The 23,481-nt window shown below is 54.2% G+C and overlaps 6 protein-coding genes across 6 annotated transcripts; 4 read left to right on the top strand and 2 right to left on the bottom strand.

Moving 5' to 3' along the window:
• Window positions 1–485: 485 nt before the first annotated feature.
• GGS23DRAFT_600290 (glycosyltransferase family 90 protein) lies at window positions 486–3,632 on the top strand (the record flags this gene model as incomplete). Its single annotated transcript, XM_051519046.1, has 4 exons — window positions 486–526; window positions 595–659; window positions 733–1,031; window positions 1,110–3,632. 4 exons carry the CDS (start codon window positions 486–488, stop codon window positions 3,630–3,632), a joined length of 2,928 nt encoding a protein of 975 aa, XP_051368301.1.
• A 1,217-nt stretch (window positions 3,633–4,849) lies between these two features.
• GGS23DRAFT_600289 (TBC domain-containing protein) lies at window positions 4,850–7,160 on the bottom strand (the record flags this gene model as incomplete). The annotated part of the gene is made up of 2 exons (XM_051519045.1): window positions 4,850–5,362; window positions 5,424–7,160. 2 exons carry the CDS (start codon window positions 7,158–7,160, stop codon window positions 4,850–4,852), a joined length of 2,250 nt encoding a protein of 749 aa, XP_051368300.1.
• A 3,037-nt stretch (window positions 7,161–10,197) lies between these two features.
• GGS23DRAFT_585149 (eukaryotic translation initiation factor 3) lies at window positions 10,198–13,608 on the bottom strand. Its single transcript, XM_051517356.1, has 3 exons — window positions 12,905–13,608; window positions 11,289–12,837; window positions 10,198–11,224 (listed from the first exon to the last, which is right to left on the bottom strand). Exons 1-3 carry the CDS (start codon window positions 13,171–13,173, stop codon window positions 10,811–10,813), a joined length of 2,232 nt encoding a protein of 743 aa, XP_051368299.1. The 5' UTR covers window positions 13,174–13,608; the 3' UTR covers window positions 10,198–10,810.
• Window positions 13,609–14,031: 423 nt separating this feature from the next.
• Window positions 14,032–16,349, top strand: GGS23DRAFT_615984 (chaperonin Cpn60/TCP-1 family; the record flags this gene model as incomplete). Its single annotated transcript, XM_051520752.1, has 4 exons — window positions 14,032–14,034; window positions 14,123–14,277; window positions 14,379–15,753; window positions 15,806–16,349. 4 exons carry the CDS (start codon window positions 14,032–14,034, stop codon window positions 15,863–15,865), a joined length of 1,593 nt encoding a protein of 530 aa, XP_051368298.1. The 3' UTR covers window positions 15,866–16,349.
• Window positions 16,350–18,549: 2,200 nt separating this feature from the next.
• On the top strand, window positions 18,550–19,516 carry GGS23DRAFT_585132 (uncharacterized protein). The gene has a single exon (XM_051517355.1). It carries the CDS (start codon window positions 19,002–19,004, stop codon window positions 19,446–19,448), a length of 447 nt encoding a protein of 148 aa, XP_051368297.1. The 5' UTR covers window positions 18,550–19,001; the 3' UTR covers window positions 19,449–19,516.
• A 2,244-nt stretch (window positions 19,517–21,760) lies between these two features.
• GGS23DRAFT_600286 (fatty acid desaturase-domain-containing protein) lies at window positions 21,761–23,287 on the top strand (the record flags this gene model as incomplete). Its single annotated transcript, XM_051519044.1, has 2 exons — window positions 21,761–22,793; window positions 22,848–23,287. 2 exons carry the CDS (start codon window positions 21,761–21,763, stop codon window positions 23,285–23,287), a joined length of 1,473 nt encoding a protein of 490 aa, XP_051368296.1.
• Window positions 23,288–23,481: the final 194 nt, after the last annotated feature.

The raw sequence follows: 23,481 nt of genomic DNA, 5'->3' as shown, positions 1-23,481 counted from the left end.
GCGGTCCAATCGGCGAGCCTATAGCCCGTATGCCTGGTTGATCCCCCGCGAGCCGTCGGCTACAGGCCCCCAGGCTCGTTGTGGTGCCGCATTTCCGTTTGTGGGCTGCCTACACGCCTTGCCTCTTTTTTGGGCTATACTCGTATATCTCGCCAAGGCGCCTGGCAAAGGTCCCGTTACCCGGGGTCCCTATATCCTAGGTCTGTTGCTGCCACTGCTGCTGTCGATGGTGCTGATAGTGCTGTCCCCTTCTTGCCGTCCTCGTCTCGCTGCCAGCTTCTAATCTCGCATTCTTTCTTCTTTTTTTATGCTTTCTGCCACCCATGTGGAACCGACTCCGAATCGGCTGTTGTTCTCCCGCGCAGTCATGATCATGGCCTACTTGTTCACCCTTCCGTGAATCGACGCCTCATTTCTTCGCTCTCGAGCCGGGTGCACACGCCGCAACCATACCTCCTCCTCCCGGCCGTATTTTGCTCTTCGCCATGGCGCTCTCGCGCGAGCGACTCGACATCCTAGCTATATGGTAAGCTCGCCTCTCGTAATGAGCCGATGCGGGCCCTCTCCAACCTCCTCGTCGCTGACCGGCACCAGCACCCTAGGCCTAAGCAACGCCTTCGTCTGGTCGAGATACTACACGTACAAAAGCGCCGCCTTCGGTATGGGTTCCTACCAGCTCCTTGCCTGGCCTGGCAACTAGGAGCGCTAGCCCTGGCTAATTCCCCAGTGCAGAGCGCCCTTTCCACTTCGCCATCCTGTCATACTTCTTCGTCGGCCTCACCTTGTCTATCTCAGCTAGATATGTGTTTCGCGCGGAGTCGAGCTACGCGCCACTTGGCAATGGTGATTCCTCGATCTCGACCAAGACGTTTTCCCCCAAGTTTAGCTTCCTCACCAAGATTTTGAGATCGTCGCTACGACTTCGGTCCTTGTCATCCACCTTCGCGCTGCTACTCTTTTGTGTGGTCGCTCGCGTTGTTCTGTATCGGAGGATTATCCGCACCATCCACTGCTCGTGGGACGGCCTTCAGGTCTGTACCTAATAGACACCCCCTCGTGGAAACACGAGTAAAGAAAAGACGGCTGCTAAGCACCCATCGATTCTACAGGCATTTCTCCCCTTCCTGATCGCTGTCTTTGGCGTATTCGAGCTGCGACCTATATTTCTACCGAGGCACGGACATGACGCTCAGGTACGGACCGCGCGCCTCTCATCTCCGTTCGGAAAATATGCCTTTCTCGCCTTACTGTGGGGTTTAGCCGCCACCGATACCCTCCTCCTTTCTAAGCGCACCACCGGCGCCATCTGTCCCACCGGCGAAGACAACGAGCGCACGGTTCCCCTGTCCCAGCTAGTCATGTTATTATTAGACGCTCTTTTCATATCCCAAGTCGCAAAGCTCCGTCAGGCAAACGAGGGCCAACCGAAAGTATGGCACCTTCTGAGTAGCCTTTTTTTAATCTCAGCAACGGTTCTAGCGTTCTTGGCTATCTACTCATCCATCGACAGAGCTAGTTTTCGCTGGAACGTCTTCGTCACGTGGCTCGCCGTCGGTGATCTGATACCCGATAGTATCGCTGTGACACTTGCTGTAGTCTCTGGAATCTATCTCCTTGGCCACTTCCATGCCACTACCGTGAGCCTCCTGTTCGCCTCCGCGAGCACATTTGTTTACATACAATGGAGGGTCGCGGACGGAACCATGATCAAGGTCTGGTCTAATTGGTGGGGGCTCCTGACGGGCATCTGGTTATTTCTAGGCGTTGGCGTCTTGCTCCAGGCTGGGAAAGTTGCCACGACGCGATACCATCCCTTCGGCGAGGGCGTCGTCGTGAGGAACCGGTACGGTCTGTACGCCCTCGTGATCTTCCTCCTAGTTTTCTGCCAGGCGGCCTTCATGAGCCCCGGCGGATTCAGGCCCACTCCCCGGCCTATTATAGCTGGTGCGAAGAGCGAGTCCGACGCGTGGATAGCGCAGGCAGGGAAGAGCAAGAGCCTCAAGGAAGCCGTCTCGGAATATCGAGCGCGCTACGGGATACCACCGCCGCCCAACTTCGACAAGTGGTACGAGTTTGCGACCTCAGTCAAATCCCCCATCATCGACATCTTCGACCAAATCAACTCGGACCTCCTCCCTTTTTGGGGCGTCTCGCCCGCCGTCCTCCGCGAGAGAACGACACACTTGCTTGAGCATCCTGCTTTGTCCATGGGCGGCATCATCGTCGAGGGCGGTAGAATCAGCATTTCCCCGCACATTCACGGCACTCACAGGTGGATGATGGACGCCACCAAGGACATGATGAATCCCTTTGCGAAGTGGCTGCCAGACATGCAGCTCGCCTTCAATCTGGATGACGAGTGCCGCGTATCAGTTCCCCTTGACCGCATGAAGGCTCATAAGCAAGAAGCGATCAAGGCGAGGGCGAGACTAGGCGCGAAGGAGAAGCTGGCCTGGTTCGGCGGCGCGCAGGAACCGCCGTGGGCTACACAGTATCTCGGCGCAGACGACAGTATCTGGAATAACCAGTCCCCTTGGTTCTCGCAAAGGTCGAAGCGTCAGATATTCCACGAGTGGATCTCACCGACCTGCCCCGCCGACTCCCCCGCGAACAAGTATCGCTGGCGGAACAGGAAAGCGGAGTGCCTCAGCTGCTCCCCTCCGCACATGACGAACGGCTTCGTCTCCAACTGGACGCTTTCCGGCGACTTGTGTCATCAGCCCGATCTTGCCTACCTACACGGCGCCTTGGTATCGCCGACGGCCATGGCCCCGACGTACGCCCTATTCCCCGTATTCAGTCAAAGTCGGTTGCATAATTTCGCCGATATCATGTATCCGAGCCCGTGGAACTTTGGCGACAAGGTGACCATCGACGATGGCAAGCGCATACCCTGGGATCAGAAGCTCAACAGCGTGTACTGGCGCGGCGCCTCCTCAGACGGGTTCGCTACGCATGGCGCCTGGCAGATGTTCCTTCGGGCCAGGTTCGTGCACAAGGCCGCCGAAGCCAAGATTTCAATCATAGCAAAATCTCTATTCAGCATGGCCTTGCCCGGCAGGTACCGTTCTTCCCCCTTCCGCTCCACCAACGCCGCGACGTCGCCGCCTACGCCTCAGAACCCTCCCCACATGGAGGGCGCTATCACGGTCAATGTATCCTTCGTCGGCAAATTTCAGCGCTGCGACAAGCGCGACTGCACGGCCGAGCACACAACCTTCTATGGCTCGCCCACGGCTGAGCCTCCGCCTTCCCAGGACTTTCAGGAGCACTGGCGCCACCGCCACCTGGTCGATCTCGACGGCGCCGCCTTCAGCGGCCGGTTCCTGCCGTTCCTCAAGTCGGGATCCCTGCCGTATCGCGCCGCGCTTTTCCGGACCTGGTGGGAGGAGCGCGTCCACGCGTGGCGGCACTTCGTGCCGCTAGACATCCGGCTCGGCGACCTGTGGGATGCCGTGAGTTTCCTGGGCGGGCCCGGCGAGGCGGAGGCGGCCGAGATGGCGAACGCGGGACGGGAGTGGGCTCTCCGGTCCCTCCGAAAAGAGGATATGCAGGTGTATATGTTTAGGCTCCTCCTCGAGTGGGGTCGTATCGTCGACGACCGGAGGGAAGACCTGGGGTTCTCGCTTTGAGATAATGCGGGGGAGGAGAGGGGGAGTCTCGCGGGGGGCCACCATCGGAATTAGGAGTAGTCGGTTTTGTACAATGTGGGCAATTTCACACTATGATACCCTCCCCTTCACTCAAGGGATGATGAGATACACGATATACCATACCACACACGAAGGATATATGTACGCGGGAACTCGGGGAGAATCAGGTTAGCGAATGAATTGGCTTTGTGGCATTGGTACCTATCCCTTCTCATCTTATCTCGCCATGCCTACTCGGGAGGAGGAATGGTCGTCGGTTCATGTATAATATAGGTCGGTGCGGCGGATATAATAATGCTAATGAGGCGTTAACTCGGAAAATTACTTATCGTTGATTAATTCTATATTTATACCCATATGTACTGGTATGTATGTAAGATTTCTCTACATGAGTAAACACCTCGGCGCGCGCTGAGGGAGGCGAGGCTCGTCGTATCGCTTAGCGACCAGACTAGGACGTGCCACGCCAACTTCTTCCCCTCCGGTCCGTCCGACTCGGTAACCCGTGATCGGTAGTGATGGAAGTAGTTACGAGGGCACTAAACAACATCGCCAGTGAATTAATTAGGTACACGCACGCAGGGCAGAAGATGCGTCAAATTAGGTAGCTAATTGCTAGCCTAGGTTGTTGCGCGCCCGATCCGCGGATCAGAGCGGCATATGGGTTTCCAAGAAGTGAAGACAACAAAAAAAGGGTAGGGAAGGGGGGGGGGGATTGGGGTTGTTGAAGAGAGAAATGAGTAGGTAGGTTAGTAGGTAGGTAATGTGTTAGGTGGTTGGTACAGCAGGGTAGTTTAGTAGGTGAATAGGTAGGTAACAATCAACTCCCACCTCCAACCCGTCCGTCCCATTTATACCCCTTTCCAAGGTCTATATAATCTTTTTCCCGCATCGTGAACGATTCATTTCCACTGGACTCCTCCTTCTCCTCTCCCTCTTTTTCTTCCTTCCTTCCTCCACGAGGCAGTCCGCGCCAGGCCAAGCGGCCTTGGCTGTAAACATCCCCCTCTATGCTCCGGAACTTGCCCTTCCTCTTCCTCCCACTAAAGAGATCGCGCGTTTGTCGACTGGCCCAGCATGGCCCGAAATATTATAGCAGATGACAATGCTATATCATGCATTACAATAATACACTATTTTAGCTTATTAGAGAATTAATGCTTGCGATCGGCCTAGAACTCAGTTGTTCAGTTTCCTTAGGCTGCTCCTGTGCTGGAAAGAGAATTCAAAGATTTTCGGGAGCTGCGGACCCGCGCCATCCACGAGTCGACTTTCTCCTGTTCGTCTGCCTTGCTTCTTCCGCTTAGCACGTCCCGTACTTCCTTTATCGTGTTGGCACCGAGAAGTTTCATCTCGGTATCCAGCAGCAGAGCAACGCCAGCACGGATGAAGACGGCATCGCCTTCAAAAACATATACATCCCATAGCCTGGTGCATTCGTCAAGACTTAAATGCTGCGTAAAGCAGGACGTGAAAATATCCCGAAGGTACTCGTCCGGGTGTAAGCCGAGTTCTGGATTGTTTAGGTGTTGGTGGAGTCGCGGAGACTTTACAGCCAGAGTCTCGAGAACCAAGGCGTACACGGATGCCTTAGCCCCAGGGTCGGCGACATAAAAGGAGAGCGGGAGGGAACGGTTCAGGATATTTGCCAGGGCGATGAAGGCCGCAGCTGGCGTGGCGAGGTTAAGCAACAAGATCGCCGCGATCGTCTATTCAGACAAGTTAGCAACGCAAGCGGCCTAAATATGGAGGACAGTTCATAAAACTCACATTGCAGCCGCTCACGTAGCCAATGTCACTCCGGTACATGGTGTATGCACGAAGGACATCGATCAGGCTCCCGTGTAACGGAGCGCCGACTTGAAAGATCCTGAGATCGGCCCAGGTTCTCTCGGCGTCTGCCTTTATTTGTGCAAACCAGGCCATCTTGCGTTCGTCTTCCGCATTGGGCTTCCCAGCCACGCAGCGCCCCTCGACCTCGCGGGACCTCGTCAGGGCCGCCTGAAACGACGCCTCCGTCAGCCCCAGCCCGTTGCCGATGGCTCGGGACCAAACAGCAGCTCGGCTACGAGGAGCTACACCCTTCCACCATAGCTCCCGAGTCCGCTGTTCATTCACAGCGACATCCCACCTCTTCAAGATCTCGTCCTCCCAGATCTGCACGATAGCCTTGGCGGCAATATCCTTGTTCCGCTCCTTCTCCCTCCGACTAGCCTCCCGTTTCTTGTCTGCTTCGATGCTTTTGGCTATCATCCTTTGATATTCTCTCAGATGTCTCTTCTCCTCTGCGGGGTCCTTCGGTGGCAGCCAAGACGGCCTTGTCCGCGAGAGTACAGCCTCCTTCTCCTTGGAAACAGGTAATGGGTCGATCATGACGTTGGTTCGCCGTAGAGGCGGCAGTTCAGCCAGGGCCGATTTCACCCGCGGCTTGGGTGCTGGGCGACCATATGTCGAGTAATACAAGCCGTGCTTCTCCAGCTCATCTGCATGCTCCTCCAGCTTCTCGGTGAGAGCCTTTGCTTCAGGGCTGAGTTCCAAAATAGCTGCAGTCCAGCTCTTGGCACGGCCTTTGATGGGGGAAGGCAGCGCTGACTGAAGCGAGTCTGCAGTAGATGACGGTGACAATGGTGATGAATCCATCTTCCACGTTGGTGACTTGAGGCTACCCTGATCGACCGCCACCGGCGGCGTCCCATTCCCAACGCTGCGGACTCGTTCCTTTGGCCGTCTCTCGGGCGAAGCAGAAGCCGAACCTGGTCGGCTAGCCGATCTCTCCATCGGAGGTCGGGGTGATAATGGGACATTATCAAGGATGAGACCATCAGGAATGTCGTCGTCGTCGTCGTCGTCACACTCCTTCTCCAGATCGATTGCCGATTTCACTTCGCGACTCCACTGCCAGCTACGCCGCTGCGGCCTTGGTGCCAATCCGACGGCATCTCGAGGGCTCAGCGACCGAGCCGAGACATTGGGGCTCGGGCTTCGACGCCGGCGTCCCGCATTTGACGACGAAGCAGATCGTACCGAGAGCCCGTGTATGGGTAACCGGTTAGATTGAGGTTCTGCTCCTATGCCCGTACTCAGGCTACGCGTGCTCGTGTCTTTAAACTGTGCAGTTAGGGTAGGGGGCCCAGGGCGAGACCCGGGGAGAGGGATCGGACGCTGTGGCCGCGCACGGGCTATCTCGCGGGCCTGTGGATGAATCTTGGGGCCAACGTGCTTCGCGGACGCGGCGCGAATATCGGAGGCGAAGCTGGCACTATAGGGGTTTGGAGGCGACTTGGCCTGAGTTTCGCGGAAGTGGGAGGCATCAATCGAATCGTCGTCTAGACCGATTTCTTCGAAGTTGGCCACGTTTGCCGCGATACCGTCGTCGGCCTCGTCGGAATTGAAGGAGCGTACAGATGACGCTCTTGAGGTGATAGTCGATGAAGTCATAGCGGGTGGCGAGCCAGGACTCGGAATTGAGAGCTCAACCCCGTCGAAATGTTCTCCGGCGTAGGTCATGGTCGCATGGTCGGGCATCGAGTAGCTAGCTGATGATAGTTCTTCCCTAGGGCTAAGGGCGGGAGTTTGGTTCCCGTGGTAGAGCGTAATATACGGCGCTATCGTATTCGAAGTTATTTTTCGTCAATGTTATGAAGGTTGATAGTTGTTTGGATCGGCTCGTCTTCTACCGGCTGCAGATAGTCGGATATCTACTCATATGATATTTCAGGTTCAGAGCTCTCTCCCGCCAAATTCGGGCGAAGGAATGAGGGGAGGCCCGCAAGGTATACAGGAATAGCAACGGCGAGACGGCGATGTTTTAAGTGAATAGCACGCCTAGGCAAACCACGATAATGGAAGTTGTTTCGGGAGGTGCCCTGTTGAAGCGGAGTAGGATCGCAGGAGATAGCCCCTGATCTGCGATAGCGTGGTCGCAAGCGAGACGAGGCCTGTATATTGTCTCACGATCCCGATTAGGATATACCCCTGGATACCGGCGGGCGGGGGATTGGGATTGTGAGTGTCGATTAAGATTGACTGATTACTAGCAACACTCGACTCGGCGGCTCAAGATATTTTGCACAAGTCCGGTCTAGTGTAGGAAACGAGTCGAAACAGAGATGATTATGAACAGTTTTAGCGGTATGTCGTCTTGGATCGTCGACGTTGACGAGGTCTGGCGATGTCGTTCTGAGCGTAGGTCGTAGGTAGCGAGCGCGAGCGAGGGAAGGATGATTGGCGAACAATGGTCGCAATGCAGCATTCCAGTCCGGTCGATCTCCGGGAGCTGGCGGGAGAGACAATTTACAAATTCAGCAGCAAAGTCTAAACAGCCGCAACCCCCAACGGACAAAGCAATCTGGTGGTGTGGAATGCAAAGTATCGTGTCGGCTAGGGCGATACGGCAGCGGCAGCGGTAGTAGCGTGGTACTGATGCCGGCACTGAGACGAGATACGATTCCTTTCGAGTAGTCAATATTATGCTGGCTTGCCGGGGGTTGCCAGGATTCCGCAGAGAGAGCGCGACGTGGATGTAAACGAAGGACGAATTTTGACGAAGAACGAGCGAAGAATATAGTCTTGTTAAAGGAGAGGACGAATATCGAGGTTGTCTTGGATATTCAATCAGGAATCAATGAGGAGGAGATGGCATCCTGTAGAGAACGAGCGGACCCCTTTTGGACGGAGGAGAAAAGGTAGGTAGGGAGAAGGTTGAGGAAAGGCGTGGGAGAGAGAGGGTGAGGGCGAGGTAAAGCCAGCTGAGAGGAGATGAGATGGGCGGCCGGTGACGGGGTGAGGGTTGGGAAAAGGTGATGCTGGCGACGGAAAGGGAGGGCCAAAAAGAGGTACTTTGGATACATAACACTACTGCGCATATAAGTACCTAACATACGTAAATCTTCGTGAGGATACCTACCTGCCCAGATATGTAGGTACTTACCTGGGTATATTGAGTACCTCCTACGGACATACTGCAGATAGTTACATCAAGCCACCTAGGTACCTCCCGCTTGCAAGGTGTGTACCTCTGCAGGTAGCTGCAGATAACCATCCAAGGTACCTACCTACATACCTACCTAGGTAGGTAGGTACCTCTAGAAGGTAGGTAATCTTCATAAGCTGCACCTGCTCAGATCATTGGCGCCGTCAATAGGTCCATCTGATTTAGTCCGGGTGGTCTAATGACGCGTACCCCATGGAAGCAAGGAGGTACCGAGTACGCGGGAATCCGAGGGAATGATCGGGAAAAGGGGGGGATGGTACATGAAAGGCCCGCATTGAGTACAAGAGGGCAGACCGACTCGTCCTAGCAGGGGGTGTTTCAAGAATCAGGGGACTTTCCCTCTCACCCCCGTGGCCATGTTGCGTACACGTATAATCAGGAGGTACTTAGCGCCGACGTACCCTCCACGACGGGCTGACTGCTGGGCGATTGGCAGCTTCTCTGGAGAAACAAGAATACGCAGGCGCGAAACGAAGGATCGCTGCAAATCAGGAATCATCTGGCCGACCAGAGCCAAATACGGAGCAGCTTTCAGAATTCAGAATAGCACTGGCGGCCTACCTAGGAGGGGGAGGGCGTACATATACGCACCTAAGTACTGCCAGATAATGCAACGGTCCACAAATCAAGTTCCCAGCACCTTGTTTTTGCTCAACTTCCCCCACCTACCTTAAGTACCTCTACCTTGCGCCGATACCATAATGTATGCAGTTCTTGCCGACCCTACGCATCTTTGCGTCTCCTGATTCGACGCGGTTTGGGCTCCCAAGCCGGAGCCATCGGTCATTTCCACATCCAGGTCCCCACAGGGCGCCCCGCCATACATCTGTACGTACATGTACATACACATATTTACGTAGAGACCTACCTATCTCTCTGCCTGTACCTGTAATATTAGACGTGGGTACATGGAGATGCGTCTATTATGCGATACTCATATAGCACTTATCTGTGTGCGTAGATGGGTAAAGATGGAGCACCAGTCTAGATGAGATACTTACGCAGGAGGTACCTATACAGCAGCGTTCCGCATTGCCTCAACCGGAGTAGGTGTGCATCTAATCCATTACATATAGATAAGTACCTCTAATTCGGGTACCTACCCTATGTTGGAAGGAAACGATATCCTCTGCTACGGAGCAATGCCGGCCTGGACATGCCACAACACAGACATGAATGATTATGCACCTTGAATTGTGAACTGATGAACCGAGGCAGCTGTCGAACTCCCTTTTCTGCTGTTGCAGGGGTGCATTCCCGACCGTGCAATTCCGTCCCCTCGTTCATCCTTCCTAAAGATGCCTATTCTAGGTTCTCGAGACAATATAAACAGAAAGCGACCTACTAGGTAGGTATATTGTCCCGTTCGCGTAGTTCAAAAAGGTAGGTGCTGAGATGGGAGGTAAGACCTTTTACGAGCACAAGTCCTTAAAAGTCAGCTCAGCCACAAGTTGACCATTTTACCCGCCCGTTTCAGTGCCGGCAGCCCATCACATCCCTCGTGAGAAATAATCGTCAGCTACGTGCATTCAGGTAAGGTCAGTACCTAGCCAGGCGGCCAGGTAGGATGGAAGACAGGAGGCAGTCTAGATTCTCACCTGTGACCTTCCTCCCCGGAACGGATACGGCAGGGGCTAGAAACAGCAGGTGAACTCGCCTACATTTGTTTCGTTTCTATACTTTGTTTCGTTTACTCGCTCGAGGCGTTTCAACTCATGCATGCACTCCGCATCTCCGTCTTCATTTACAACCTCCTTCTCCCAACTCTCCCTCGTGGCTAAGATGGGGCTGCGGCATCCCACAGTCTTCCCACCTGCTACACACCTCGACAGCGCGTCCGAAAACGAATGCCACGTCGCTAGCTGCGCGGTAGAATCGGACAGAGAAGCCCACGCCGAGAACACCCCGATCGGGCCAGCACGGTGCCTAGGAAGGCATATGATATGCATTTACATACTATTATAGGCCAAACTCGAAGGGACATGTTAGCAGGAACACACCTGGTTCTCTCCCGGTCCTCTTAATTAGGCACGTGTCGATTGGCCACAATCGTCATGGTTAATGCCACCTAGCAGCAAATCTCATAAGTGCCCTCGCATAGAATGCCGTTTATTTGTTAGGTATCCCCGGCCAACCCACACCGCGGTGCGGACAGAGAAGAATATCAAGGAATGATCTCCTCGCTCTCCTCGAGCACCTCCTCGACAATCTCTTCGATGACTTGCTCCTCGCCATCGTCTGCCGCCTTGCCGTCCGCCTCGGCCGGGTGCTTTGGCAAACCTCGGTCGAACCTCTCGTCCTCGAGCTCAGCTTCGACAGACGCACGCCACGCCAGCCACTCGTCGAGCAGGCCTCTCCTGGCCTCGACAACCGCCAAATCGGCCGACGCTCCGCGTTCCGCGTCCTCCTGCTCGAACGTCTTCGAGTACTCCCTTAGATTCTTGCGGATTTGCTTTTGCTCGTCCTTCGTAAGGAGTGTGGGGGGGCGTGGTCGCCATAACCATTGGCGAAACTTTTCAACGTGTTCCTCCCGTAGCAGTTCACCCTTGAAATCGTACACGTGGTACCCATTCTCCATCTATCGCCAGACATTAGCACTAGAAACGGACGTGTATGAAGCGGTTCCAAAACGTGAAACATACCGCGTGCTTCCAGACGGACGCCCACGAGGCGACAAAACGCCCTGACGGATCCCACTGGATGTCTGTGACGCCGTAGTGGTCAGCCGCATTCATGAGCTGCAAGTTAGCCGTGAGGTCCTTATCGCTCTCGGGCTTCTCGCCTTCGAAATCGAGGTCGTAGAACTCGAGTTCCGAACTCTGCTGGTTGGCAACTGTGGCAATGACAACAAAGCGGCCCTTGGGGGACCAGTAGATGGCGTTGCTGTTCTTTTTATCGAGGGTCCGCAAATGCTTGAAATTGCCTACGGCTGATCCCTTGGCCTTCTCGGGGCAGAAGAAGGCAACCGAGGTTTTGGGTGCGACAGCTGTGGGGCCGGTCGGCTCCGGAGTGGTGATGATAACGAAACGATCCCCCTTCGGCTCCCAGGCGAAGTTGATGACAGTGTCTTTGATCGTGTCTACAACTTCAACCGGGACGCCCTTTTCCTTTACACGGAAGATCTCGAGGGTGGTGGCCTGCGACTTTTTCGACTTGGAATGCCGATCGACCTTCACGGAAAGGTACGTGGCATCTGATTGCCAGTGAAGTTTAGCGTCCGAAACGCTGAACAAGTTCAACGATCGGACAATCTGCTTCGAGGGTATGCTCATCAAGCCAACTTTCGCGGGATTGCTCCCAATCTCCGGCGTCCAGAAGCAGAAAAGCTGTTCGTACTGTTTGACGCCGTCTCTTTGAGGCGTCGAAGGCGCCCACTCGAAGTCCATGACGCCGTCGATCTTAATCGTCGTCCTGTCCAGCAGGCCCATGCGAGGCAGCTCGTAGACCGATATGGAGGAGCCCTGGGTCAACCGCGCTACGTACCTGTCATCCGCAGACCACTTGAACGCCGGCCAGGGAAACTTTGGTGGTTGTTTGGCTGGTATCGCGTGGGAGTCGTTGGCACTCGGAAGATCAAGGTTCGCAAATGATCGCAACGGCTTGGCAGTTTCGACGTCCCAGATAACATAGTTCTTCCCGTCCTCGTCCAGGGAGAGCTGGGGATGTCCTTCATCGGGTATGGAGATGGGCCGGTTCGACCAGGTAACGATATACTTCTCGTTCGGGGAAAAGTCGAGCATATTGACAAACGGATGCGCGAACCGCTTCTGTCGAGACCAGGAAGCACCACCCCACAACTGGACACCCTGCTGGTGAACGGATACTAGAAAAGTGCCCAGGGGCGACCACTGGACGAAGCTCTCGGTCCAGTGCTGTCGGTCGACGATATTCTCGGGGGTATCCTTTTCGTTATTCCAGAATACGCCGACGACGTCACCCCGATACATAGCAAACTGATCACGACCGCGGCCACTCGGGTCGGCTAAGAAGGAGCGCAAGTGCTCCTTTGGGGTAAATTCCTCGATCTTAGGTGGCACGTAGTTATCGTCTACACGACCTTCCCGCCCGTATCGGTCGATGTCGCTCATCTTGTTGACCCTCAGCGTGTGTCTCTTGTCCAAGGGCACCATATCAAGCTGCCTCACAGCGGCGGCGGCTTCGGCTGGCGAGGAATATTCCACAAAGGCGAACCTGCACCCAGGTCAGTTTTTGGGGGGGATATCCCAGCACGGTGTTGTCAACAGACCCAGCTTCCTACCTCAGCGACGAGCCATTCTCCATGGGCATGTAGACTTGGTCTTCTTTCGTCTTCCCAACCTGATTTAGCTTTTTGAGCAAGAATTTCACCAGCCTGGGCTTCTGCTCTTCGGTGACTTCGGGCAGACCGTCGATGACGACGAAGGCGTCGTATCCTTGCTCGAGCTGGACCTCATACTTCTCGCGCAGGTCGGAGAAGTCAATCTCATCTTCATCGTAGTCATCCTCGTCGACGTCTGCATCACGCAGATGATCGAAAGAGGGCGCCATGTTGGGAGGGCGTATAGTCAGAGGGTTCTAGCGGTGCGTAGATCAAGGTAGATACGTTCGTAGAGGGACGAGGGGGAGGGGGAGAGAAGCCGGGTAGAGGAAAGTTGCCCCGCCTTCAACCGCCTTCAGTTTCTCTCTTTTTTTTTCTGGAAAAAAACGGTAACGCTAGTAAGGACGACGCGAGATAGCAGGCTTCGAGGTTCGGGCTGCAGCGACCGATAGAAATGGTAGAGGAAGGAGAGTGTGATTATATTTGCAGCCTTTCGTTTTCGTGGTTGCGACGTCGTAGCCGGGAAGACGGTGGCCAATACAGGCTCGAATAGGAGTATACGGGCCGTGATTTGAAGAGGAAAAGGCGAGATTATTTTTTGTAGGTGGGGGGGGTTTTTTTTTTGGACGCCCACAAGGCCAAAAAAGCCCCAATTGTGCCTGTCGATTGTGTGTGTACGTCCTCGCCAGCCCGCTGCCAAGGGCTTCCAGCTGCTTGACTGGTTAGCCACGAAGTGGCTCCCGTCCTTGAAACCCCCACCTTCCAGTCCTGCTTGAGCCGCGCCACCCTCCACCCACGTCGGAGACCGGCAGCGCTTTTCTCCGTTTTGTGTTGTCATCCCGTGCCCCGCGATGAAAAAATGGAAGTTCAGTGGGGTAGGGCGGATGGACGTAGCTCAGGCGGTAGGCGGGTGCGTCTGCTGATAGAGCTCTTCCCAGCCAGGGTCCACCTACCACTTACCGTGTCGCATACCTAGGTAAACTGACGGGTGTGCTCGAAATTCAGAGCTTCGCAACAGAGGCCAGCCCAACAACATAGCTCGATCCTCGAACACAAATCGTGTTAAATATACCTCTACAGTAGCCAGAATGGTGCGCCTACGCCCCCTCCCCCCTCCCTTCCGTGATCTCGTGGGCATGTCCAGCTCTGGCTGGGCTGGGTAACTAACGCCTCGTCCAGTCGTCCTTCAGTCCTACCCAGATCTTCGAGGAGGGCACCACCGAAGAGAAAGGGGAGAATGCCCGCCTCGCCGCCTTCGTTGGTGCCATCGCCGTCGGGGATTTGGTCAAGAGCACGCTCGGTCCCAAGGGGATGGACAAGATATTACAGTCTGCGTGCGTATCCCCCCGTCTTTCCCACCGTACAGGCTTAGCAGACATATATATATCGTTTCGTATGCCTATCGTGGCGTTTTCCTAGCTAACGCTCTGTCAAGCTCCACCTCCGAGATCATGGTCACAAACGACGGCGCTACCATCCTAAAATCGATCGCTCTTGACAACGCGGCAGCCAAAGTACTCGTGAACATTTCCAAGGTGCAGGACGACGAAGTGGGAGACGGCACCACATCCGTGGCCGTATTGGCAGCCGAACTATTGCGGGAAGCCGAGAAGCTCGTCGATAAGAAGATCCATCCCCAGACCATCATCGAGGGCTACCGAATAGCAAGTCAAGCTGCCCTGCACGCTTTGGAGGGCTCCGCCGTCGACCACAGCAAAAACCCAGAGGCTTTCAAGAAGGACCTGCTCGCCATCGGGCGCACAACCCTGAGCTCGAAGGTGCTAGCCCAGGACAGAGACCTATTCGCCAAGCTGGCTGTCGAGGCTGTGTTGCGACTTAAAGGGTCCTCGGATCTCAGCCACATCCAGATTATCAAGAAGGCCGGCGGGAAGCTGAGCGACTCGTACCTCGACGAAGGGTTCATTCTCGATAAAAGGATCGGGGTAAACCAACCCAAACGACTCGAGAAGGCCAAGATCCTGGTCGCAAACACTTCGATGGATACGGACAAAGTTAAGATATTTGGTGCTCGCATGAAGGTCGGCTCGACTGGAAAGCTAGCCGAGCTGGAGAAGGCCGAAAAGGACAAGATGAAGGCCAAGGTGGACAGGATCAAGGCACACGGGATCAACTGCTTCATCAACCGACAGCTAATCTATAACTGGCCTGAGCAGCTCTTCACTGACGCTGGCATCATGTCCATCGAACATGCCGACTTTGACGGCATCGAACGCCTAGCCCTAGTTACGGGAGGCGAGATCACGTCCACGTTCGACCACCCGGAACAAGTAAAGCTGGGCCACTGCGACTTGATCGAGGAGGTCATTATTGGTGAGGATACACTCATAAAGTTCTCTGGAGTGGCCGCAGGCCAGGCCTGTACCATCGTCCTTCGGGGTGCTACCGAGCAGCTATTAGACGAGGCGGAGCGTTCTCTGCATGACGCTCTAGCTGTTCTTTCGCAGACCGTCAAGGAGCCGAGGACAACTCTCGGCGGCGGATGTGCTGAGATGCTTATGGCCAAGGCGGTAGAAGGCGCAGCAACTCGTGTAGAGGGCAAGAAGCAGATAGCCGTATCGGCATTTGCGATAGCTCTACGACAGCTACCTACAATTCTTGCCGATAATGCAGGGTTAGACTCAAGCGACCTGGTTGCAAGACTACGAAAGGCAATTTACGACGGCATGTCGACCTACGGACTGGATTTAATGACCCCTGGAGGGGGGATAGCCGACATGAGAGACCTAGGAGTTGTTGAGAGCTACAAGCTCAAGAAGGCTGTCGTCTCGTCAGCGAGCGAAGCCGCAGAGGTAAGACACCTTTCCTTGTGCAAACGTCCAAGTCGAATACTGACATAATTAGTTACTTCTGAGAGTAGATGATATAATCCGTGCGGCGCCCCGGAGAAGAGAGAGACATTAGTTGAAGGACAATGTTGAAAAGCGGATATATAACCATGATAGACCAGGCCGCAGACTGGGTAAATACCAATCCTGATGAGGAGGTTGGGAATAACAATCTGGTCTGGGTGTTTGACAATTCAAAATACGGTACCGTTTAATGACAAGAACTGCAAAGCCTCCGGCAGTATAGATGGCGAAACCTAGTCTTAACACGTGAACACACGAGTGCTCGGCGATCATTCCCACGGCGTTTCTGTAGAATGAGGCAAGAGGCACCTAGGAGTATTGAAAGAAAAAAAAAAGAATCACGAGAGCTTCTCTATACTGTTCACATTTGATATGAATCGCGGTATTCCTATAATGTCGATCAACGTCTGATTATGGAGAGTATTATACACCTGCCTAACCCTCCACTGCATATGACCCCGGTGCGCGTTAGAGCGAATGTACAACTACTCTGTTACTATGAATAACATGACAACACACAGCGGATGATGTACAACGTTCCATCGTATATATATTTCTATTTTGTGCCACCTTAGAGGCAGTCGGTTAGGGGGGCTAAATAGGGGTTTCGTGTATCACGGAACGCAAGGTGGCTTCTGCTTGTTACCGGGTCGGAGCTGGCGAGAATGCAGAGGCGAGGCTTCATTTCCGCTTAGCATGCTACTAAGCCCGGATCTGCCCGTTGCATTTCTGAACATCTAGAGGTGAGGATCGAAGTTCAGCGGACACATGTTAGGTAAATGACCTGGCTCAAACGTGTCGAACCTTGACGACCTACGTACATTCCGACCTTGTTATAAACCAAGGCAGGTTTCCATTATTTTACGTTGAGTTTCGAAGGCGAATCTGGGACTTTTTGGTGGCACCGAGAACGGAACATATCTGACAATTTGGTTGTCGGAAGTCGAAAGAGACATGCACCATAGCCTTGATAACACACCATATCCTACGACGTTCCATCCCAAGCATAGTACAATGGCATCGTTACTTGATACTGAAGCCCAGCGCTGTCTATCTTTGCAGTCATATTTTTGAATAGTACCTATGTGAAAGGAGGACTTCTACGGGCCTTCCAAACTCACCTTACACCATGGCATGCTATGAGCCTATCAGGTATTATATCTAAGTAACTGACAATCGCATATATGCAAGAAATGGGCGAGGATTCAGGCGCCTTGGCATTGGCATCGAATACATACCTTTATCGTCTGGATTACCTACTCATATAGGCTCTGGAAATGCTCCGGTCCGCACCGGCTTCTTCACTCGTGGGTTTCATGCTAGGAGTGCAACTTTGTCGATTTTTAGACATTATCGCAAGCAAGCTAAAGGCGCAACGACACCATATATCTTGATCGATGAATGAGTGCGTATCTGGCGGTATTGCGACATGGTTGTTAACGCGGGTAAAAATTACCAGCTGTTAATGGGAAGCTCAACCGAAGTCTATATACGTAGTGAGTCGTAAGGACGGGCGAGAATTTCCCCGAGGAGTTGGGTCACTGATCTTCGTGGCACACCCCTGTAGAAGACGATAAAAAGGAGATTTCGCAATCCGGAGAGGCTGCAGCCATGGCCGGATGACCGACCAAGAAGACGCAGCGAACAACGGCACAAGAGAAGAAACGAATGGAGAGCCGCTAAAATGGAGAGTTCCGATGCAAGACTAGGGGATTCATCAAGCTGCAAGCCGTTCACACTCGGGCGAGTTTGGGGGGGGGTGGCGTAAGAAGCAACAGTCTTCACTAAATCTACCTAACAACGGCCGCTCGACAAGAAGGCAAAACCCCCTTACTACTCCCTCCCTAAAGTATACGGGCCAACGGGCCGAGGTACTGGTCAAAGCGGGTCGCTAGTGATGCTACCTACAGATTCAAAAGGCCAGCCTTTCTTCGGCGTCCTATAGGAGGGGGATGTCTTCCCACATGGAAAAGGGGATTAGGCGGTGATGGATTATGCTTAACAACAAGACGGGAAGGTTGCTCAGGTCCCCGATCTCAAATCCCCGCGGCCAAGCGTGTGTGTGTGAGGACCAACTGGGTGTGGAGACGTAGGCAAAGCCGGTCTAAGGAGCCGACTCCATCTCGTCACCTACCCTACCCCATAACCTGGCCGTACGCCGTCCGCCTCGGCGCTGACCGAGGCTACGGTGCGCAGTCACACGGAGGCACTACTTATAAGTGGCGGGGCTGGCGGATCGGGATAAGGGGGGCAAGAGAAGAAGACTTTAAGGCTCTTCACGAAGACAATACATATAGTTCATCTACGCGTAGGTATTATATATGTATAGATACCCGAGACTGTAACTACCTAAGCTTGGTAGCAACCAACAGCGACAGGACGCATCAAGTATGTCTTATGTACATATGTATGCACATAGTGTGGTGCACAACATGACTGACACCACCTTTCCTGCGCTGGAGGGGGATACGTGATGTGGCTGGCGGATCGGCGCCGCACGTGGATTGGGGATTGTGAGCCGGGTTGGCACGAGTTTCTCGAGGCTGCCGACTGGCGGCGGTAGTGGTGTGGTGGTGGGTTGGGCGAAAAAAAGAAGAAAAGAAAATGAAACAAGGGAAAAAAAAGAAGAGGACCCAAAAAAAAGAGGGCCTGCAGGGATCGGCTTCTCTCAACAATTGATCTGTACGGGAGGACCAGATCCTTGAAGATCCCCAACAAGAAAAAAAAAAGTCGCTACGTACTGCACAGACCAGGGATACAAGAAAGCGGAGAGCCTCCTCCCCTCCTCAACCCCATTTCCGGAGCTGGGGTTCAGTTGCTGGATTGGGGAAACTAAAGTCGCTTCTTCTAACCTCCTCCCCTTTTTTTATTAATATTATTCTCCCACCTTGGTCGGACCCTTGCCGTTACATACCTCCTACTTACCACCATTCCGCTCGGCTGTTAGAGGGAAAAAATGGAGGAGAGGGGCACGTAGGGACTTTCAGATTGCAGATATGCATGTATACGGATATGCAGCGTCCGAGGTACCATTCGTTTGAGTTATGGTTCGGTAGTTTAAGCGCTCAACTCCACACACACACACACACACGCCTACACACCTCTAGAGAGAGACAGACAGGGGGACATCTATTTGCGTTTGTAGCTATGATGTGAATATGTGTGTTGTCCGTCGATAGTGTTTATGCATGTTTCGAACCTACGGAATTCCGACGCGCACATGTCTGCTCGGCTGGGCTCCGTTGTTGCGTCTGGCCGAGGGGGGAGGAGGTGACGAAACTATCCGTATCCGTCGATGCGCAGATCTCGGGTTCTCGATTTCGTCGAGGGCGGCGGGGGGACCCGGTGAGTATACGCACACACTATACCTGACGCGAGCAAGGCGGGAGGCAGACGCCGTGCCGCCACATGTCGTGAGTCTATTTGCGCTCCCCCCCCCCCTTCCTGGCTGGCACCCCATGCCTGGCGCTCTCTGCTCCGCCGTCTTTTTCTCCCCTCGGCCGGTGGCACGATGGGCGTGCTATATGCTGCCGTTACCGTACGATGCGATGAGAGAGATTCCCGCCGTTACCTGCGCCGTCGGGTGTGTTTGCGGAGAACGGTGGGAAAAAAAAAAAAGGAGGTGGATGGACTAACTGGGGCGGCATCCCCGTAACCGGGCCAGGAGAGAGAGAGACTCTAGAACGCCGGCTACGATTTCTCCTACTAACTTAGTAGACCCCCTTTCCCCCTTAGCCCGCCCTCCTATTCCACGACGGTATTAACCGCCCGTAACATCCATCCCTGGAAGAGGTTATCTGCTTAGTAGGCATATACCCGTATGATGCGAGCCGAGGCAGCTGAAGGCAAGAATTGTTACAGCAACAGCAATAATAGCACGGATAGGGGATACTTTACTTTAGGGTGCTCACATCCGAGAGCCATTCGTATATACGCTTATGTATATGCAGGTAGGGATATGCAGCACGAACCGCCCGGTTCTGCGCGTGGTAACGCTGCATCCCATTACCTGTCCCGCTTACCATGGGTGCAGCGCATAACCTACCTACCTAGGTACCGGTATATTATATGTAGCACGTAGCGGTGGGCAGGCGTGGTATATATGCACCTATCTAACACGGCTGGAATATGAGATCTTCACGTCGCGCTATGCATGTCTAACCCTGATCATATTACGTGACTATTTTATTGTGTGATCACTGGCTCGAGGTTGAGTTCGAGGTCGATTGGGCTGAGAAGCGGTGAATATTAGAGCCGTACCCATTCTCACCGACCCCCCCCCCCCCTTTTTATGACCTTTTGCCTTCGTCTGTTGAGCGGTGTCGAGGGACCTTAGGTAAGGGAGCGAGTGCTCGATTTGGCTTTATGTATATAAAGAGAGAGAGAGGAGCAGGAGAGTAACAACCTGCCAACCTACTACAGACTGACGTGAAACCTGCCATCTAATCTAGTGAGTAGGCATGCGGCTCTTCTTCTTCTCTTATAATTAGCTAGATGAGCGAGTGGTGTTACTTTCAACACTACGGATTCGACGAGGAGTAACCGAGAGGCGAATTACGAAATTACATATAGAATCGATAACTACCTAAGCTTAAAAGATAGGTACCGAGGTGATGGTCTCTTGGAGGCAAGGGTTAAGAGGTACCTCCTACCTCCTATCAGCCCCTAGTATCTTCGGTACCTGCCTACATACATCTATGGTGTGTAAGTGCATATGCATGTATGCATATATAGCTACACACGGCTGTCCTAATGTATGCATGGCATAGGTACAGCCCTCTCCCCCCCTGCGCCGTCTAGGGGGTTCCATAGGCGGGATGGACTGATACGATCGAAGAATGTCCCAATCGATGGTGGGGTGGGCAGGCGGAGGAGTTCGGTGGCTTGAACGACGTGGTGCATTCGAGGTAGGTCAATTATTGCAACGCACATTGGCATGTACCTAACCTCTCGAGGCTATATCGCGGCGTCGTTGAGACGTGACTTGCGGGCTTGAATTTCCCAACTGGTCTCCCTTTATAAGAATGATGCTTTGAGAGGTACCCGCGTATATATGCCTATTATGGGGCGTCTACTTGATCGATACCTACCTGGATATGGGTCCGGGCCGCCGTGCTCTCGAACCCAACACGTACCTACCTAAGGCTACCCAACAGGTACCGAGGTATGAATGTCGGCGCCGACATTCACCAATTCGTACCCTAAGGCAGCTCGTAGATCTGTAGCTCGAGGTAGCACCAGCGATGAGATGGCAAAACAGGTACCGGGTAGGTACATGTCGAACCTTAAACCATCGGACGAACTGTCAACTCTTTCGACTTTTTTTTTTCTTGTCTACCTTTTTTTTCCCTCCCTCTTTCTTCTCCCCCTACGTTCTCTACGTTCTCTACCCTCGACTTCTCCCTCTCATAAGAGGAGGAAGAAACCAGAATTCGGCCACGCCTAATCCCTCCTTTTCTCCGTCCCCTCCTTACTTCCAACTACTTACCTCTCTCGTCTCCAACAAACTCAGCCGTCCTATAAGGCCATCCCTCTTGGTCTCCGTGGTGAAGTGGTTGTTAACCTCCCCGTCCTCTCACTAAGACGCCCCCCCCCCCCCCCCCCCCTCCCTACACGCCTATCTTCCTATACTCGTACACACTGCCGCTACATATTTATCCTGGTCCTCCCCCTCGGCCTCGATTTGGATCTCTCTGGCCATTGACACGTCTCGCCTGGTGCTGTACGTGCTACCACGAGCATTGGTCATATATTCTCCGTTTCCGCATTTGGCCTCGTGGAGGAAGTAGATCAACGTCACCGTCCTTCTCTCGCTGGCTGGTGTCCCGCTTCACTGTCTCATAGTAGCAGTAGCTATTGACGGATCCTGCTTCCCTCGTTGATTCCCATCTCGCAAGCCTTGGTCGAAACCAACCTCGCCCTCGGTCTTGGTAGTGTTCCGATCATCATGCCTTCCGCCATCGCCACTGGCGTTCCCCGCCAGAACCCTTCCCTTCGCCGGACTGCCACGTCTACCACCGCGGACCCAGACATGTCGGCGCCATCCACCGCCATTGGCTCTCCGATTGACTCTCCTAGGCCATCTGCTTCGTCCACCTCGCTCTCTTCTATGTCCTCTGCTGAGCCTAACAGCTCCGCTCACGGCAAGCTCATCGACACGTACGGGAACGAGTTCGAGATCCCCGACTACACTATCAAGGACATTCGTGACGCCATCCCCAAACACTGCTTCGAGAGGTCCGCGGTTAAGAGTCTGTCCTACGTCTTCCGCGATATTTCCTGCCTAGCCACGACGTTCTACCTCTTCCACACCTATCTGACCCCGGAGAATGTCCCCTCGACCCCGGTCCGTGCGGTCCTGTGGGGGGTTTACACCGTCATCCAGGGCCTCTTCGGAACCGGTGTCTGGGTCTTGGCTCACGAGTGCGGCCACCAGGCCTTCAGCCCTTCCAAGGTTCTCAACGATACTGTCGGTTGGATCCTGCATTCTTCCCTTCTCGTGCCGTATTTCAGCTGGAAAATTTCGCACGGCAAGCACCACAAGGCGACGGGGCACATGGAGCGTGACATGGTCTTCATCCCCCGGACCCGCGAGCAGCGAGCTAGCCGCCTCGGCAAGTTGGCCCATGAGCTCGGCGAGCTCGGCGAGGAGACGCCCATCGTAACCTTCTTGACGCTTATCGGGCAGCAGCTGTTCGGCTGGCCCAACTACCTCCTGACCAACGTCACTGGGCATGACTTCCACGAACGCCAGAGCGAAGGTCGCGGTAAGGGGAAGAAGAACGGCTGGTTCACCGGCGTCAACCATTTCAGCCCCTCAAGCCCGCTTTTCGAGGCCAAGGACGCGAAGTTGATCGTGCTGAGCGACCTGGGCTTGGCCGTCACCATCAGCATCCTCGTGTTTCTTGGTAACAAGTTTGGCTGGAGCAACCTCTTCGTCTGGTACTTCTTGCCGTATCTCTGGGTCAACCACTGGCTTGGTGAGTATCTCAGCATTGCAGGGTAGCCGTGCCGACCCGCTAACGAGATGACAGTTGCCATCACTTTCTTGCAGCACACCGACCCATCCTTACCTCACTATAAGCCCGAGTCGTGGAGCTACGTACGTGGCGCAGCCGCGACGATCGATCGCGAGTTTGGCTTCATCGGCCGCCAGCTGATGCATGGCATCATCGAGACCCACGTCCTTCACCACTATGTGTCGACCATCCCGTTCTACAACGCCGACGAGGCTAGTGAGGCCATCAAGAAAGTCATGGGCCGCCACTACCGATCAGACACGAAGGGCGGTTCCCTCGGCTTCATCAAGGCGATGTGGCGCAGCGCGAGAATGTGCCACTGGGTCGAGCCTAGCGAGGGTGCCAAGGGCGAAGGCAAGGGTGTCTTGTTTTTCCGGAATTCCAACGGCCTAGGCACCAAGCCTGCGAAGATGAGCCCGCCGACGCGAGGGATGACCATTGGCGCAGACGCGTGAGGAGGTTTGGGTCGAGGGGCATGTTCGACTCGGGCGAAGACAGGAAGGCCGTTGCTGTATCAGCAACTTGACTGATAGACTAGGGCCTCACCAGATCATTCTGGATACGGTTTAGCGGTGGAGGATGTCGCGCAGCGGAGCGCTCGATCGCAGTTCAAGTTGCGTTGTTCTGCAACGCCGAATCTGTGGTCTTG

Source organism: Durotheca rogersii (assembly GCF_024521655.1).
Source record: "Durotheca rogersii strain YMJ 92031201 chromosome Unknown GGS23scaffold_31, whole genome shotgun sequence".
NCBI classification, from domain to species: domain Eukaryota; kingdom Fungi; phylum Ascomycota; class Sordariomycetes; order Xylariales; family Xylariaceae; genus Durotheca; species Durotheca rogersii.
Note: the sequence above shows the minus strand (reverse complement) of the source record. Positions and strands in the feature narration are given on the sequence as shown.